Source organism: Aethalodelphis obliquidens, unplaced genomic scaffold, assembly GCF_003676395.1.
Source record: "Aethalodelphis obliquidens isolate GAN/ISIS:26980383/991018 unplaced genomic scaffold, ASM367639v1 scaffold31, whole genome shotgun sequence".
NCBI lineage: Eukaryota > Metazoa > Chordata > Mammalia > Artiodactyla > Delphinidae > Aethalodelphis > Aethalodelphis obliquidens.
The window spans coordinates 14,510,413-14,525,250 of record NW_020837975.1 but is presented as its reverse complement, the minus strand read 5'-3'; the positions used below and the strand labels follow the sequence as shown (position 1 = coordinate 14,525,250).

Below are 14,838 nucleotides of genomic sequence, written 5' to 3'. Positions count from 1 at the left end.
TACAGAGCCATCAAGATGAAGACTGAGAAGCAACTGTTGGATTTGGCAATGGTGAGGGCACTGGTGACCTTGACAAGAGTAAATCTCGTGGAGTGGTGGGGCAAGAGGGGGTTCAACAGAAAATGAGAGGAGACGAGGCGAAGACAGCAGGTATAGACAAATGTTTCTGAAGAGTTTTCAGTAAAGAGAAGCAGAAAAATGTAGCTGGAAGAGAATACGGGATTGAGGGAGGTTATTTTAAGATGGGAGACAGGATGATGAAAATGATCTCATAGAGAGCAAACTGATGATGCAGAGGGGATGTGGAGAACCACTGGGGCCCCATAGTAACACAGGTGAGAAGGGATGGGAACTAGTGCCCAGGAGGAGGGAGGGCTTCACCTGTGTAAGAACACTGGCATCGCATCAATGGTAACAGATGCGAATGTATGGAGACAGATGTAGGTAGGCGGAGGAAGCACGTGGAAATTCTCTTCAGACTGCTTCTATTTTCTTCATGAAGTTGGAAACAAGACCACCAGCAGAGGGAGGAGGAACAGGAGGGGCTGGAGGTTTGGAGGAGAGAGGAGGAAGTAAAAATAGCCGTCGAGGGGGCTGAGAGAGTGCACAGAACTGGGGAAAGGCAGGAGCATGGATGGTCAACACAAAGGGTGTTTGAGGGCATGAATTTAAGGGAGACCAGTCAGCCTAGGTATGTGTTATTTCCAGCCATGTTCAGCTGCTTGGGTGCAGGCTGGAGAAGTCACTGTGGTGGGGTCTTCCCAGATGAATATGATGGAAGAGAAGGGCCGGGGAGTTGGTATATGCAAGGAGCTGATGATAATGATAGATCATTGAATCAAAGCTGGGTAAGGAGGGAAGGGTGGATGTGATGGGAGTAGGTGTTGCTGAAAAGGGGGTAGGATCAATGGATGAGAGACAGGGCTGTCTTATCCCTGGAGGCATAGTGCCGAAGGCCCACAATAGTTTTAGGGGCCCACAAAATATTTTAATTTTAATTTAGTTTAAAATCAGAAAAAAAAGTGAATATAATAAAAATGAATATATAATAATGGATCCAGCCTGGATTGTATTCATCCTGATACCAAGGTAATCATAAAATATAACTTTTAATATTCTCTCATAGAGGGAGGGGCCCATGAAGGCAAAGTGTCTAGTGACCCTTATGAGTGATCCCAGTGGATCCAAGTTCAATATTTGTTGAATTCATTTATAATGGCAAAAAAGTAAACATACCTAAGTATCCAGAATTGTTTGAGTCCAGGTACGACGGGCTGAAAAGATAGGAGTTGGTAATAGGAAAGTGTGATACTTAAAACTGAGATTATGGACTGTGTGAAGCAATTGGTAGTAACAAGGTTTGGGTGGGAACATCCTTCTCATTGGTGGAGAAGAAACCAAGGCGATGGGAAGCTGGTTTTATTGGTTATCTACTGCCATATTAACAACATCCCAAAACATAGTGGCTTAAAACACTCACCATTTATCTGTTCACCGACGATTTATCTGCTCATCCACCATTGATCTGGTAATATGGCTGTGCTCTGCTGAGCGGTTCTTCTCTTGGTCTTGCCAGGGCTCTCTCATGAGGCTGCAGTCAGCTGGAAGCTTGACTGGGGCTGGGTAACAGGACCTCATATGTGGTGGATGTTGCTCAGGGCATCTCAGTTCTCCTTCATGTGGCGTCTCATCTTCCAGCAGGCCAGACTGGACTTCTCTACATGATGTTGGAAGTTTTCTAAGAGGGCAAAGGAGAAGCTGCAAGAGCTCTTGAAGCCCAGACTCTGGGGACTTACACAGTGTCATTTCTGCCACATTCTGTTAGTCAAAACAAGTCCTAGGACCAGCCCAGATGCAAGGGGTTGAGAAACAGACTCCACCTCTTGTTGCAAGGAGCAGCAAAATCACTGCAAAGTGTCATGTGGGACAAGAGGAACTGGAGTGGTCATCTTTGCAAACAAACTATCGCACATGTTGGAAAAATTGTCTATGTGGTACCAAATCAGGCATCACCAAGAATTTGACAGAAGTGAGAGTGAAGAGAGTGACAAGCCAGGTGCTAAAATCTTCAAAGCATGAGGGAGTAGTAAGTGATACAATCTGATGCTATCAACTTCTAAAGCTTCAAGTATCTTTATTGTTTCATCAGTGAATGCGAGTGAATTTCATTAATGAAAAGGAACTCTTCATTTTTCACAACTTTGAGTCAGTCACTCATCAATTCAGACTCTATCTTAAGGAAGGAACCTAAAACATGGGGAAAAAATCTGTATGCAGGAAAATTTGTAGCACTTTTATTTATCTGGGAGCTGTAGCCCCAGTGCCTGCCCCAGTGCCTAGGATGATGTCTGGCATGGAGTAGTAACACATAGGTGCTCAGTAAATATTTGTTGAATGAATTTATAATGGCAAAAAGTAAATACAACCTAAGTATCCAATAATGAGGGCTAGGTTAAATTTGGGTGTATCTATTTCATAGACTATCATGCAGCCATAACAAAAATTATGATTTTAAGGACTATCAGTATATGATGAGGAGTAAAAAAAAAGCAGGATATAACATTACAGGTTCTGTGTAAAAACAGCTGGATAGGAAAAGGAGTCAAACAACAGCAGTGGTTTTATGAAGCAAATAGAATCATGAGTGATTTTTAACATTTTACTTTTTTTTTTTTTTTTTTTGCCACACCACGAGGCTTGTGGGATCTTAGTTCCCCAACCAGGGATTGAACCCGGGCCACGGCAGTGAAAGTGCCGAGTCCTAACCACTGGACCACCAGGGAATTCCCCAAATTTTTAGTTTATTCTAAAAGTTCTTTAATGTTACTGAATTTCTTTTAAGGGAAGAAAAAGTTGAACACATCCATTTTGGAAAGATGAGAAATGTTGAAAAGCAGCAATAAGAAAAAATAACCTATAACTCCATCATCCAGGAAAAAAAAATCACTGCCAACATTGAGACACATTCTGTTTTGCTTCTTGCTTTTTTTCCCCTTCACCTGACGTATTCTTAGCTTTTAAAAAAATATATCTTTAGACTTCCAAGAGGTGACTTTTAATAGTCACATAGCGTTGATATACCATAATCTATTTGACTTACAGTAATTTTGGACATGATAGGTTCTTTGCAATTTTTCAGTGAAAAAAATTAAAATAAATGGTCAGAGCCGTGGCATTACTCAACTCAAATTTAGAAAGCTCTTGAGGAAAGAGGTGATCAGAGTTCCAGGGAAGGTGGCTAAGAAGATAGGGTGGGTGTGGCTGTTCTGTCCAATGGAGAATGCAAGAAAAATTAGTCCAGCGGCTCCAACTTGTTGGGGGATGTCTGTGGGAAGCTGCTCTGCACGGGCTAGGACTCCTCCTTCCCATGTTTTGAACTTAAAGATCGTGAAATCTTTTTTTAAAATTATTTTTTACATTTTTCGCTGCATTGGGCCTTCGTCGCTGCATGCGGGCTTTCTCTAGTTGCGGCGAGCGGGGACTACTCTTCGTTGCAGTGCGCAGGTGTCTCATTGCGGTGGCTTCCCTTGTGGAACATGGGCTCTAGGTGTGCGGGCTTCAGTAGTTGTGGCACGCGGGCTCAGTAGTTGTGGCTCGCAGGCTCTAGAGCGCAGGCTCAGTAGTTGTGGCACACGGGCTTAGTTGCTCCATGGCATGTGGGATCTTCCCGGACCAGGGTTTGAACCCGTGTCCCCCTGCACCGCCAGGCGGATTCTCAACCACTGAACCACCAGGGAAGTCCAAAGTTGGTGAAATCTTGATTTGAAGGACTAGAGATGGACAATGGTGGTCCTGATCTCTGCCCTCTTGCCTTGTGCAAACAAGAAACGGTTTCCTGCCCTTGCCTCTGCCTTGAACAGATATCTCTGAGCCATTAGCCTGGAGGGATAGAGCTCCCTCACTCCCCCTACATAACTCTCTCAGTCTGAGCTCTGGGTTTGGGGCAGTCGATGATTAGCCTGAGGTCAAGAATGGATGTTTTCCGGGGTACACAGGTGGGAACTTGGGGGGCACATTTACAAAGTCAGGGGCGTTCCCAGTTCAGAGAAGCTTCCCAGTAGTGGTCACGAAAGTAGTGGGGTAGGAAAGACAGACGTGACGGAAGGAGGGATGGAGGGGGTGGGTGAGTGGGCCAGGCTAATACTTAGACACGGATCGATCCTGGAAGGTTGTGGTTGGCAATGAGGGGGGAAAGAAGCGGACGGGGCGGAGGAGGAGGGGAGCAGACAGATTAAGCAGGTGATGTAGGATTTACAAATGGAGGAGGCGTGGGCTGGTGACAGGAGGAGGGCCAGGAGCGGCAAGTATGCCCTGAACGTGCATGGGATATATATGAGAAGCGTGATGGGAAGTGGGCTGGTGAGAGCAGAGGTGGGGCGTGGGGTGAGCAGTGCGGGTCACGAAAGCGGAGATGTGAGATGGAGAATAACGGCTGTGCACATTTGGCCGACCCTTTACAGTCTGCTCCCATTTAGACTCCCATAATTTCCTCCTCCCATCAGGGAGAGCGAGGTGCGGAGAGGTCGGGCGGCTGCGGAGGGTGGGGTCCCAGGAGAGCGCGAGGCCCAGAGGAAGGGTGAGCGCCGGGGCGGGGGTGCGCGGTGCGTCGCCGGGGGTGGGCGCCGGGCGCGGGCGGGTGTGGGGCGGGCCGGCTACGGGCCGGGAGGGGAGGGGGGAGGCGGGCTCCGCCGGCACACGCCGCGCCTGGCAGGCGGCCTGAGCGCGTGCGAAGAGCCGCCGCCGCCGCCGCCGCCGCCGCCGCCGCCGCCGCCGCTCGGGGTCGCCTTGAGCCCCAGATTCCCCAGCGCTGGCTCGCATGGCAGCCGCCTGGGCGCCCGGCCCCGCGACCCGCTAAGGGCGGTCCAGCGCCCCGGCCCAGCCCTTCAGCTGAGTCCGTCGGATCCGGCCTCACTCTGCGCCCCGGGGCGCGCCGCCTCCCAGCCCGAGGTGAGGACCGCGAGGGCAGGGGCGCGCTGGGCTGGGGGCGTTCTGGGGTGCCCAGGCCCCGCGCCGCGGCCGAGCCGAGTGCCGTGGAGGTAGGAAGGGGATGCGGGAGCAAGTCCTGCGGGGAGTCGGAGGTGGGGGGCAGAGACTGCTCGCTGCCGGGAACCAGCCCCCTAGTCGCCCCCGTGCTCGAGGACGCCCCTCGGCGCTGTTCCCTGTCCCTCTCCGTCCGATTGCGTTCCCCGGCCCTTCCAGTGTCCTGACCTCGCTCTGCGCTGCCCATCTTTCAACTCCTTCCTACAGAGCCCCCTCCCGGTTCCTGTCTCCAATCCCCTCGTCTGCTCAGACCTTCCCAACCCCGCCCTCCGCTGCCCCCACCGCTTTTTTCTGTCTGGATGCCCCTCTCCCCTCTCGGCTCGTTATCACTCGGAACCGGAATCTGTGCCGCTATCTCCGCGTCCGGCCGCCTCCCAGCCTGTGCCGTCCCACAGGTGTCCGCACGTCTGGCGGTCCGTCTGTCCCTCCTGGGGCCGGGGCTGACCATGCCCAGCGGCTGCCGCTGCCTACATCTCGTGTGCCTGTTGTGCATCCTGGGGGCACCCGTAAAGCCTGCCCGAGGTGAGCGCTCCCCTGGGCTCAGGTCGCGGCCCTGTCCGGCTGTCCCTCGCTTGCACGTTGACCTCTGCCGGCCAGAGATGGCACTGCAGGCGCTCCGACCCGCGGGGTTGGCGACACCCAGGACATCCCTTTGGAATGGGATGAGTCTCTGTTCTGCCCTGTCCCAGAGCTGAGTCCACCCAATTACTGGGACCCTGCATCCTCTCCCTAGCCCCGCATCTCAGGCAGCTGAGCGCTGACCCCGGGCTCACCCCTCTCACATCAATCTCTTTCAGCTGATGACTGCAGCTCCCACTGTGACCTGGCCCACGGCTGCTGTGCGCCTGATGGCTCCTGCAGGTACCTCTCCGAGCACGTGCTCCCAAACGCTGTGCTCCACATTTCCCGGGCCTCCACACCCACAACCAGCTCAAGCCCCAGAGCAGAATGTCTAGGGGCTTAAGACTCTACTGCTCTCTCCCCATCCCCTCGTGCACATGGCACACAGGGCAGAAGGCCAGCCCTTCACCCTGTGCTTACTCCTCCCCAGTTCCCCTTTGCCTTGCCTCTCCTTTGCTTCTTCTAGCTTACGGCTCCCCACTTCACTCTCCCAACCAGGCATTCTGCAACATTCCTCTTCAAGATACCAGGAGAAAGACCCGAAGCTTGAGGGAGTGTGGAGAGTGGGAGCCATAAGGAAAAGGGGAGATAAAGGAAAGACATAAATATAATTGGTTTAGCCTGGAAAAGAAAGGCTGTTGCAAGGGTTGCTGCGGGGAAGCGCTTACGAGAGTCTTTTCTGATGAATTTGAGTAATTGACTCAGTGGGGTGGGGCTGGGCAAATTCTGCAGCAGGAGGAAAGGAGTGTCTGGTCATAAGGAAATGAGCTGACAGGGCAAGGTCCTGAGGGTGCTTGGGACTCTCTGAAGTAGAGCAGGCCTTTGCCCTGGAATCAGGGTAGGAAGATAGTCCTGATGCCCTTTCAAGGTCACTCTTTTTTAAAAAAACGTTTCTAGGCACCTCAGACATGCCAGGAGTTGTGCTGGGGGCACTTACAGACATCATCGTAATTTCCTCCTCCACACATCCCTGCCAGGTGTATCCCTAGTTTACAGGTGAAAAAAACTGAGGCTCAGAAAGGTTAGACAAAGTGCAGAACCAGGACTTGAATGCTGGTGTCTGATGGTCTGATACCATATATGTGTCCCGTGACCTTGCACAGCCCTATATCGACCTGGGATAGGCCTGCTTTCACTTGGGGGCTGTCACATTTGTCTGTTTCCTAGAAGCTCTGATCTTGCCTCCTCCATTTCTTCACATCCTTCTACCCAGAGCCCTGACCCTGTGCTTCTCCCCATCAGGTGTGACCCGGGCTGGGAGGGGCTGCACTGTGAGCGCTGTGTGAGGATGCCTGGCTGCCAGCATGGTACCTGCCACCAGCCCTGGCAGTGCATCTGTCACAGTGGCTGGGCAGGCAAGTTCTGTGACAAAGGTAGGGGAGTAGAGAGGGTAGCTGTTGTTTGGGGACCCCATGTGTCTTGGGAGAACGTCCATCCTTATTTATTGAGCACCTCTTGTGTCTGGCTCAAACCCGAAAATATATGGTAGCTTATAATTTTAGACTTTATACCTATCTGTCGTCTGAACTGGTCCTAAACACAACCCTATGTGGTAGGCAAGACACCTGCGGAAAACTGTACTCATATCACAGATGAGGAAACTGAGATCTACAGACAAGATACAACTTGCCCAAAGGCACTTTGAGACAGACTAACAGGGCCAGGGCTGAGTGCCTCCCGACTCCAAATTCAGTGTTGTTGTTTTCCCCCACTACACTGTACCAGCCCAGGCTGGGATTGTAGTATGAGCCACGCCCACAGAACTTTGGGTGGGGCCTGGGCAGGTCTGGGTGCCAGACATGAGGGGCTAACCCCGAGCCCTCCTGGTCTCCTCTCCAGATGAGCACATCTGTACCACACAGTCCCCCTGCCGGAACGGAGGCCAGTGCGTATATGACGGGGGCGGCAAGTACCACTGTGTGTGCCCACCGGGCTTCCACGGGCGTGACTGTGAGCGCAAGGCCGGACCCTGTGAGCAGGCAGGGTGAGTGCTGGCCCCAGGTTAGATGAGGATCTGGTGAGGGAGGAGAGAGGACTGTTGAGAGGATGGTGGGGCAGCGTTAGGGCTGACGGTCAGAAGTCCCACACGGGGGTACTCAAAGATAAAACCCAGTCTGTCAGAGTATCTGTAGGGTTTCTCAACTTTTTTGGTACCATGTGAACCATTTCTCCAACAACAAAAATCTACAGGGGCTGGAGGTGTAACACATCAGTGTGTGACTCCCCTGGGTGGGGAGGCTGAGGGCCTAGGACTCCCCTCATCCTCCCAGGAAGGGTGGCACGCGGCCCCTAAAGTTGTTCCACGCAGCAGCCTGATGCCTCGTGGTGAATGGGGAAATGGCCTACAGGTCTGGACTCTTCCTCATTTCCAGGTCAAGCCTGAGAGCCTGCGTGGATAATAACTGTACACTTGCCTTGAGCCTTGCTTTGGGGCCAGGCCCTCTGCTACTTGCTTGACCCTGGATTATCTCATCTAACCCTTACCATTTGGGAAGCTGGGAACTGCTCTTATCCCATTTTTATTTTTTAAAAATACTTATTTATTTTAAAATTTCTTCTAACACTTTTATTTATTTATTTGTTGGCCGTGCTGTGCAGCTTGTGGGATCTTAGTTCCTCAACCAGGGATCGAACGCAGGCCCTTGGCAGTGAAAGCACAGTCCTAACCACTGGATCGCCAGGGAATTCCTCTAATCCTAGTTTTAAAATGAGGCATTTGAGGCTCACAGAAAAGTGGCTCAAGGTGACATAGCTAGAAGGGGGGTGGTAGTGGTGGCAGTGATCAGGATGTCGACCCGGGCTACCCTGCAGATGGCAGTCGGTAAAATGCCCTCTCCCACCCCACTCAGCTCCCCGTGCCGGAATGGCGGGCAGTGCCAGGACGACCAGGGCTTCGCCCTCAACTTCACATGCCGCTGCTTGGCGGGCTTTGTGGGGGCCCGCTGTGAGGTGAACGTGGACGACTGTCTGATGCGGCCTTGTGCTAACGGCGCCACCTGCCTGGACGGCATCAACCGCTTCTCCTGCCTCTGCCCTGAGGGCTTTGCTGGGCGCTTCTGCACCATCAACCTGGATGACTGTGCCAGCCACCCATGCCAGAGAGGGGCCCGCTGTCGGGACCGGGTCCACGACTTTGACTGTCTCTGCCCAAGTGGCTATGGTGGCAAGACTTGTGAGCTAGTCTTACCTGTCCCAGATCCCGCCACCATAGCGGACATCCCCCGGGGGCCCACCTTGGCTGTGGTGGTACCTGCCACGGGGCCTGTTCCCCACAGCGGGGGCGCCGGTCTGCTGCGCATCTCCGTGAAGGAGGTAGTGCGGAGGCAAGAGGCCAGGCTGGGCGAGTCCAGCCTGGTGGCCGTGGTGCTGTTTGGGGCTGTCACTGCCACTCTGGTCCTGTCCACGGTGTTGCTGACCCTGAGGGCCTGGCGCCGGGGTGTCTGCCCCCCTGGACCCTGTTGCTACTCTGCCCCACACTATGCCCCGGCGCACCAGGACCAGGAGTGTCAGGTTAGCATGCTGTCAGCAGGGCTCCCCCTGCCGCCTGACTTGCCCCCTGAGCCTGGGAAGACCACAGCACTGTGATGGAGGTGGGGGCTTTCCTGCCCCCTCCTTCGTCTCCTCTGCCGCTCAGAGTGGATTGGCCCTTTCTCGCCACCCCTCAGCTGGGATACCCAACACTGAGGGACCTCAGCCTCATGCCAGAAATATTATTTTTTTAATACAGAGTGTAAGATGGAACTTTATCAAATAAAACTATGGAAGTGCACGTGGGCTCCTTTGTCAGAAAAAACCCGCCTGGAGTCCCAGATGCAAGAGGGCCAGAGCAGAGGCCTGCTTCTGGGGAAGCCGCGGGACTCTGCCCCCGAGAAGGAGTGGTTTGTAAAGAGGAGCCCAGGGTACCCTATTCCCCTCTGCGGAGGTGAGAGAGAGGTAGAGCCACAGAAGGGTGTAAACAGCGGCAGGCCCCCCGTACCAGGCAGCAGTGGGTAGCACAGAGGGAGGCCCTGTGGGCAGGGACGCGGGGCCCTCAGGGAGAGGAGCGGGCTCCCTGCTGGCTGCTCTGCAGCAGCTGCTGGAACAGCGAGTGGGGCTGGCTGCGCAGGACGGCGGGGGAGTCCAGCTCCGCCACCCTCCCGGCTTGCAGCACCAACACCCGGTCTGAGTTCAGGATCGTGTTGAGCCTGCGTGGGAGAGGGTGGTCAGCGTGGGGATGGAGGACGACGCCCTAGAGAAAGTTGACCTGCTTTCCCTCCTCTTCTCCTCTGGACAGCACCAGCCTGCCCCACAGGCTTCAGCCCCTGGCTCTGTGCCAGGGGAGGGGCTGCAGGCTCCCTCAGACAATGCGCTACAAAGGGCCTGGGTTGGTGCCTGGAGAACACGGAGCTGAGATTCATGGAGGTTGGAATCTCTGGAGCCCTGACCCCTGGGGTTTCTGAAAGGAAGGGAGGCTATGGGTCCATGACACCTTAGCCCCTGGTTAGATTCTCACTCTGGATGCCTACACACCTGTGGGCGATGGTCAGCACTGTCTTGCTGGCAAAGCGTTTACAGATGGTCTGCTGGAGCAGCTGGTCTGTCTTCTGGTCCACGCTTGCTGTGGCCTCGTCGATACACAAGATCTGGACCATGTGGAGAGGATGAGCAGGGAGGAGGGAGAAGAGGGTCAGCCGTGGCTGCTACATAAGCCCCAGCCCCCGCCTCCCGGTCTGGCGCAGGCCAGCCCACAGCTCCCCACCTCCAGCTCTAAAAGAAACGCTAACTAGGTCCCTTGAGACCTCTCCCCAGTCCACTTCCTCACCCCCCACCCCTCACACGTCCCCTGCCTTCTTCCTGGCCCTCTCGAATGTCCCTTCCTCTTGTCTTACCTTGGCATCTGTGAGGAGAGCCCTGGCCAGACACAGCAGCTGCCTCTGCCCCAGAGATAAGCTCCGGCCCCCCTCGCCCAGCTCGCCATCCAGACCACCTGCGAAGCGCAGCATCTTCATCCCTGAGTTCTGAGCCTCCCTCAACCCCCTCCCTGCTCACTCCTGCCACCATGCAGGACAGGACCTAGAACTCACCCATAGATATGATCACCTCACTCAGGTGGCACTGCTCCAGGGCCTGCCACAGGGCCCTGTCCTCGTACAGACCCCGGGGGTCCAGGTTTTCCCGAACACTTCCACTGAACAAAAAGGGCTCTTGGGGGATGATTGCCAGCTGGGATCTGGGGGATGAGGACGGGACAGGACATGGGGGTCTTGGCTGGAGATGTGGCCACTTCTGCTCCCAGCACAGGTTTTAGCTATAGGTCCAGCCCTTCAGAAAAGCTTGGGGATAAGACCTGAACGTAACCCCCGTCCTGTTCCCCGCTTGGTCAGCCATGTACCTAGAACTGTGCCAGTGCTATGAGGAATACCAAAGGAACCAAAGGCCTAGACTCTGCCCTTAAGGAGCTTACATCTCACTGAGGGGCAAAACAGAACAAGCCCGAGCTAAACCGTATGGTACTGACTCCCATCACGGGACAGCAGTGGATGGCAAAGAATGACCAGAGGGGACCAAGGAATGACTGGGTAGGGGATGCTTCAAGGTTGGAAGCGGGCCTGAAATTGGGTCCTGAGGAGCCATATGGTCAACCTATGGCCACCACAGGTTAGAAGAGAAGGCAGGAAGGCCAGGGCCAGGGCCTGGGATCAGTAATGGGCTTTAGGACAGAGCATCCCTACCTTTTTCCGCATCATGGAACTCAGAAAAAATGATACTAGGGCAACGTGGTTGGGAGGCGTGTTTAGCTCCAGGTGAGACCCCTTGTGGCCAGAGGAAACTGGCCCAGGTCTCCAGCTGTCCCAAGCACCGCCTGCCAAGCCTGAGGTCACAGCACCTGGGAGGCTCTGACTCAGGAGGCAGTGACTGGTGGTCTAGAGCGGAAGGTGTATGCTGGGAAGTACAAGGTGAACCTGGGAAGGTGAAAACCTTAGGACCACAGCTATGAACCCCGACCTGAGCACTGGCAGCTCACTATCCTCGCCTGCGTGTCCCATCCTCCGTCTCACCTGATCAACCCTGTCTGCCCTGAGTTGATATAAAGCCTTCCTAACTGGGCCTTCCTCTAAGTGCCAGTAGTCTGGTCCCCTCTCCTCCCTCCCCCAGACCTGAGCTCGGCCAGCTCCAGCTGGCTGGTGTCCACGCCGTCCAGCAGCACTCGCCCGGAACTGGGCTCTAGCAGCCGAAAGAGCACCAACAACAGGGAAGACTTGCCAGAGCCCGTGCGGCCCACGATGCCCAGCTTCTCTCCAGGCTGCACGTAGAAGGTCACCCCATCCAGGGCATTGGGCAGCCCTGGCCGGTACACCAACACCACATCCTGGAACTCCACGCTCCCCTGGCTCAGCCAGCCAATGCCCAGCTGGTGGGGTCCGTGGGTGGGAGAGGGAGGGAGATGGGTGAGACGGGGAGGAATGAGGAGAGTGGAAGGGAGAGGACTGAGGGATGGATGCCCTGAGAGGAGAGGTGGGGGAAACGAGGAGTGATGGGGGGATGGACACAAAAATCAGGGAGATCACAGGGGACGGTACAGGAGCAGAGAAAAAATGGTGAGGGGCACAAGGAAAGGAACTGGGGGAGAGACTGGGGCTGTCAGGAGGATCCTTCAGGGTTCTAGCACCCAGGCTGGGGTGAGGGCGCAGGCTACCTGCGGCCGCTGGCCCTGGGGCTCCTGGGGCAGGTCACAGGAGTATTCCTCCAGCCGCTCGACGCTCACCATCATGGCTTCTGTCTGTGTGAAGCTGCTCACCAAGCCGGAGAGCAGGCCCGTCAGGGACAGGGCATAGGACAGTGACAGGCCCACGAGTCCTGGGGGAAGGGAACACAATTGCCAGGGGAGGCTTGGACGCTGGGATGTGTGTGGGGATGGCTGGGAAGAACGGGCGAACCCTGAGCTGTGGACCGTGGACATTTAGAGGAAGCTGGTACTGACGGAAGAAGATGCAGGAGCCAGCCCAGGCCCACAGGAGGCTGGCTGCAACAGAGTGGAAAGGCTACGAGGGACGACGGGTGGAAGGCAGGTGGGCTAGGGCCAGTTGCTAAGTGCTGAGGACGGGTGAGCAGGGAGGGGCGGAGATCAGAAGACTTGACTAGTCCCAGATCCACGACCACCAGGGTGAGTGACTCCTTGAGACTCAGTTTCCTCAACTCTAAAATGCGGGTGATGAGAATTACAACACATCCTCACAGGGAACCCCGGCTGGGAGGTGAAAATGCTTGGGGCTGTAGGGGCAGTGCAGGGAGAGGTCTGGGGCAGGTGCTGGGAATAACACACTTCTGAGGTGAGAGTGAAGGGTCCCGGGGCGGCACCTGGGTTGGCGAGGCCCTGCTGGTGCTGCACCAGGGCGATGCCTGCGATGGCGCTGACCACTGCAGCCCCCATTAACTGTAGCCGAATGTCCAGCCACTGCATCGTGGCGCTGGCAGCAAACTGGCACCTCTGGTTTAGCTCCAGGAGTCTCTGGTTCTCCTCCTCAAACCTGGGGGAAGCCACGCCACAGCTGCACGGACCTGCCCAGACGCCCTGCCCGTAGGATGCCTCCTGCTCGGAGCTGACCTGCACGCCCACAGGCTGCACCTCAGTGGTACGGAGGAGCCAATGTGCTCTCTCGTAGGGGTCTGCTCAGCGTCACTCTCCCCCTTTTCTGTTTCTTTCCTCTTCCCCCTATGCCCTCACCCACCCTTCCCTTCTCAGGAGACTGAGACCCGACCCCCTTCTTCTCAGGGGTCCCCCCTCCCCCCAGCACCTCACCCCCCTCGCACTGGTTAGAGGAGGCAGACCTCACACACCTGTAGGTGGTCCCAGTGGCCCGGAGCACAGGGAGGCCCGCCAAGGTGTCAGCCAGGTGGGTGTAGAGAGGAGACAGGGTGAGGCTGCCCAGGCGCCGCAGCTCCCTCGAGGAGGCCCTGTAGTGGCGCTGCACGCGGTAGTGGATGAGGCTCAAAGGCGGCAGCAGCAGCAGCAGCCAGGGCAGGCCAGAGCCCAGCACAGCCAGGAGGCCCAGCAGGCCTGCCGCGTTGGCCAGGAGGATGTTGAGTATGAAGGGCAGGCTGTCATCCGCACAGGCCACGTCGGAGGAAAAGCGGTTGAGGACCCGGCCCGTGGGCGTGGAGTCGAAGAAAGTCACCGGCGCCTGGGAGGAGGGGTGTGGGTGGGCCAGGGCAGGGGTCAGCGGAGAAGCCATGGAGGCAGCCCCTGGGGGAGGTGGGCTGGGGGGAAAGGCCCAAGGTAGAGAAGAGGAAAGGAGTAAAGTGTCCCCAGAGTTTGGGGGCACTGAGGCGGGGCTGGAGGAGCTTAGAGGAAGAATACCCCAGGTGGGAAAGAGACAGTCTCTCCCATCCCTCTGGCTAGCGGGGGCCCTGAGAGGCCAGGCGGGCCACCCCTCTACTTCTGTGCTAGGCGTGCCTACCCCCCTTTCAAGGGCAGGTAGCTAATCTCTTTCCAGAAGATGGAGTCTTCAGGCCATGAGTGAGATTTAGTTAGACGTTAGGAGGAACATCCTGATTGCCTGTGGCGGGACAGAGTGGTGAGGGCGGCAGTCAAAGTCCACACTGTCCCATGGTCAAGCGCGCAGGCTCTGGAGTCAGACTGCTTCTTGGATTCCAGCCCTGCCACTTACCAGATGTGAGACCCCATGTAAGAGGGCTTCATCTCCTCCAGGCCCCTGTCCCTCATCTCAAAAAGGGGGATAGTAATGAAACTGTACCTCCCGGGGCTGACAGCAGGACTAAAGCCACAGACAGCAGTCAGGAGCTTAGTAGGGTCTGCCTGCCACAGAGCAGGTGCTTGGTAACTGCTAGCTATTTAGACTACTTACTACTGGGAGGTACGGTCTCAAAGACCCTTTCCCTTTCTCTACCTTCCCTGTCCCCCAACTCTCTGCCTTTACTTGGGGATCAGTCCTATCTTAAGGCAGGGCACTAGGTCAAAAGGCTTGCTGAGGGCTTCCCTGGTGGCGCAGTGGTTGAGAGTCCGCCTGCCGATGCAGGGGACGCGGGTTCGTGCCCCAGTCTGGGAAGATCCCACATGCCGCGGAGCGGCTGGGCCCGTGAGCCATGGCCGCTGAGCCTGCGCATCCGGAGCCTGTGCTCCGCAACAGGAGAGAGGCCACAACAGTGAGAGGCCCGCGTACCGCAAAAAAAAAAAAA

The 14,838-nt window shown here is 55.7% G+C and overlaps 2 protein-coding genes and 1 non-coding gene across 11 annotated transcripts in view; 1 reads left to right on the top strand and 2 right to left on the bottom strand.

Moving 5' to 3' along the window:
* Window positions 1-2,711: 2,711 nt before the first annotated feature.
* TRNAE-UUC (transfer RNA glutamic acid (anticodon UUC)) lies at window positions 2,712-2,783 on the bottom strand. Its single transcript has one exon. It is a non-coding gene; the product is annotated as a tRNA-Glu (tRNA).
* A 1,619-nt stretch (window positions 2,784-4,402) lies between these two features.
* Window positions 4,403-9,430, top strand: DLK2 (delta like non-canonical Notch ligand 2). 8 transcript variants are annotated; one of them, XM_027127338.1, is made up of 6 exons: window positions 4,403-4,576; window positions 5,436-5,562; window positions 5,838-5,901; window positions 6,904-7,034; window positions 7,501-7,645; window positions 8,511-9,430. In XM_027127338.1, the coding sequence occupies exons 2-6, from the start codon at window positions 5,487-5,489 to the stop codon at window positions 9,244-9,246; spliced, it is 1,152 nt and encodes a 383-aa protein (XP_026983139.1). In that variant the 5' UTR covers window positions 4,403-4,576; window positions 5,436-5,486; the 3' UTR covers window positions 9,247-9,430. The 8 variants fall into 8 exon arrangements, with proteins under 8 accessions (XP_026983139.1, XP_026983141.1, XP_026983138.1 ...); XM_027127337.1 differs by lacking the exon at window positions 4,403-4,576 and adding an exon at window positions 4,701-4,947; XM_027127335.1 differs by lacking the exon at window positions 4,403-4,576 and adding an exon at window positions 4,701-4,947 and having other exon boundaries at window positions 5,248-5,562.
* ABCC10 (ATP binding cassette subfamily C member 10) overlaps window positions 9,361-14,838 on the bottom strand; it is a 20,855-nt gene continuing 15,377 nt past the window's right edge. For both annotated transcript variants that reach the window (XM_027127331.1, XM_027127332.1), the window contains 8 exons: window positions 13,480-13,823; window positions 13,000-13,169; window positions 12,338-12,498; window positions 11,799-12,052; window positions 10,725-10,870; window positions 10,530-10,627; window positions 10,171-10,283; window positions 9,361-9,845 (listed from right to left, as the gene is read on the bottom strand). In XM_027127331.1, the coding sequence (XP_026983132.1) occupies window positions 9,692-9,845; window positions 10,171-10,283; window positions 10,530-10,627; window positions 10,725-10,870; window positions 11,799-12,052; window positions 12,338-12,498; window positions 13,000-13,169; window positions 13,480-13,823 (1,440 nt within the window). In that variant the 3' untranslated portion in view covers window positions 9,361-9,691. The remainder of the gene's footprint in view (window positions 9,846-10,170; window positions 10,284-10,529; window positions 10,628-10,724; window positions 10,871-11,798; window positions 12,053-12,337; window positions 12,499-12,999; window positions 13,170-13,479; window positions 13,824-14,838) is intronic.

What these genes read in the sequence shown, in the direction of transcription:
- DLK2 (XM_027127335.1), top strand. Translation starts at nt 5,340, where the DNA reads ATGCCCCTCTCCCCTCTCGGCTCGTTATCACTCGGAACCGGAATCTGT. An exon ending in ACCCGTAAAGCCTGCCCGAG is followed by an intron (nt 5,563 to 5,837) that starts GTGAGCGCTCCC and finishes AATCTCTTTCAG; the next exon opens with CTGATGACTGCAGCTCCCAC. An exon ending in GCGCCTGATGGCTCCTGCAG is followed by an intron (nt 5,902 to 6,903) that starts GTACCTCTCCGA and finishes TCTCCCCATCAG; the next exon opens with GTGTGACCCGGGCTGGGAGG.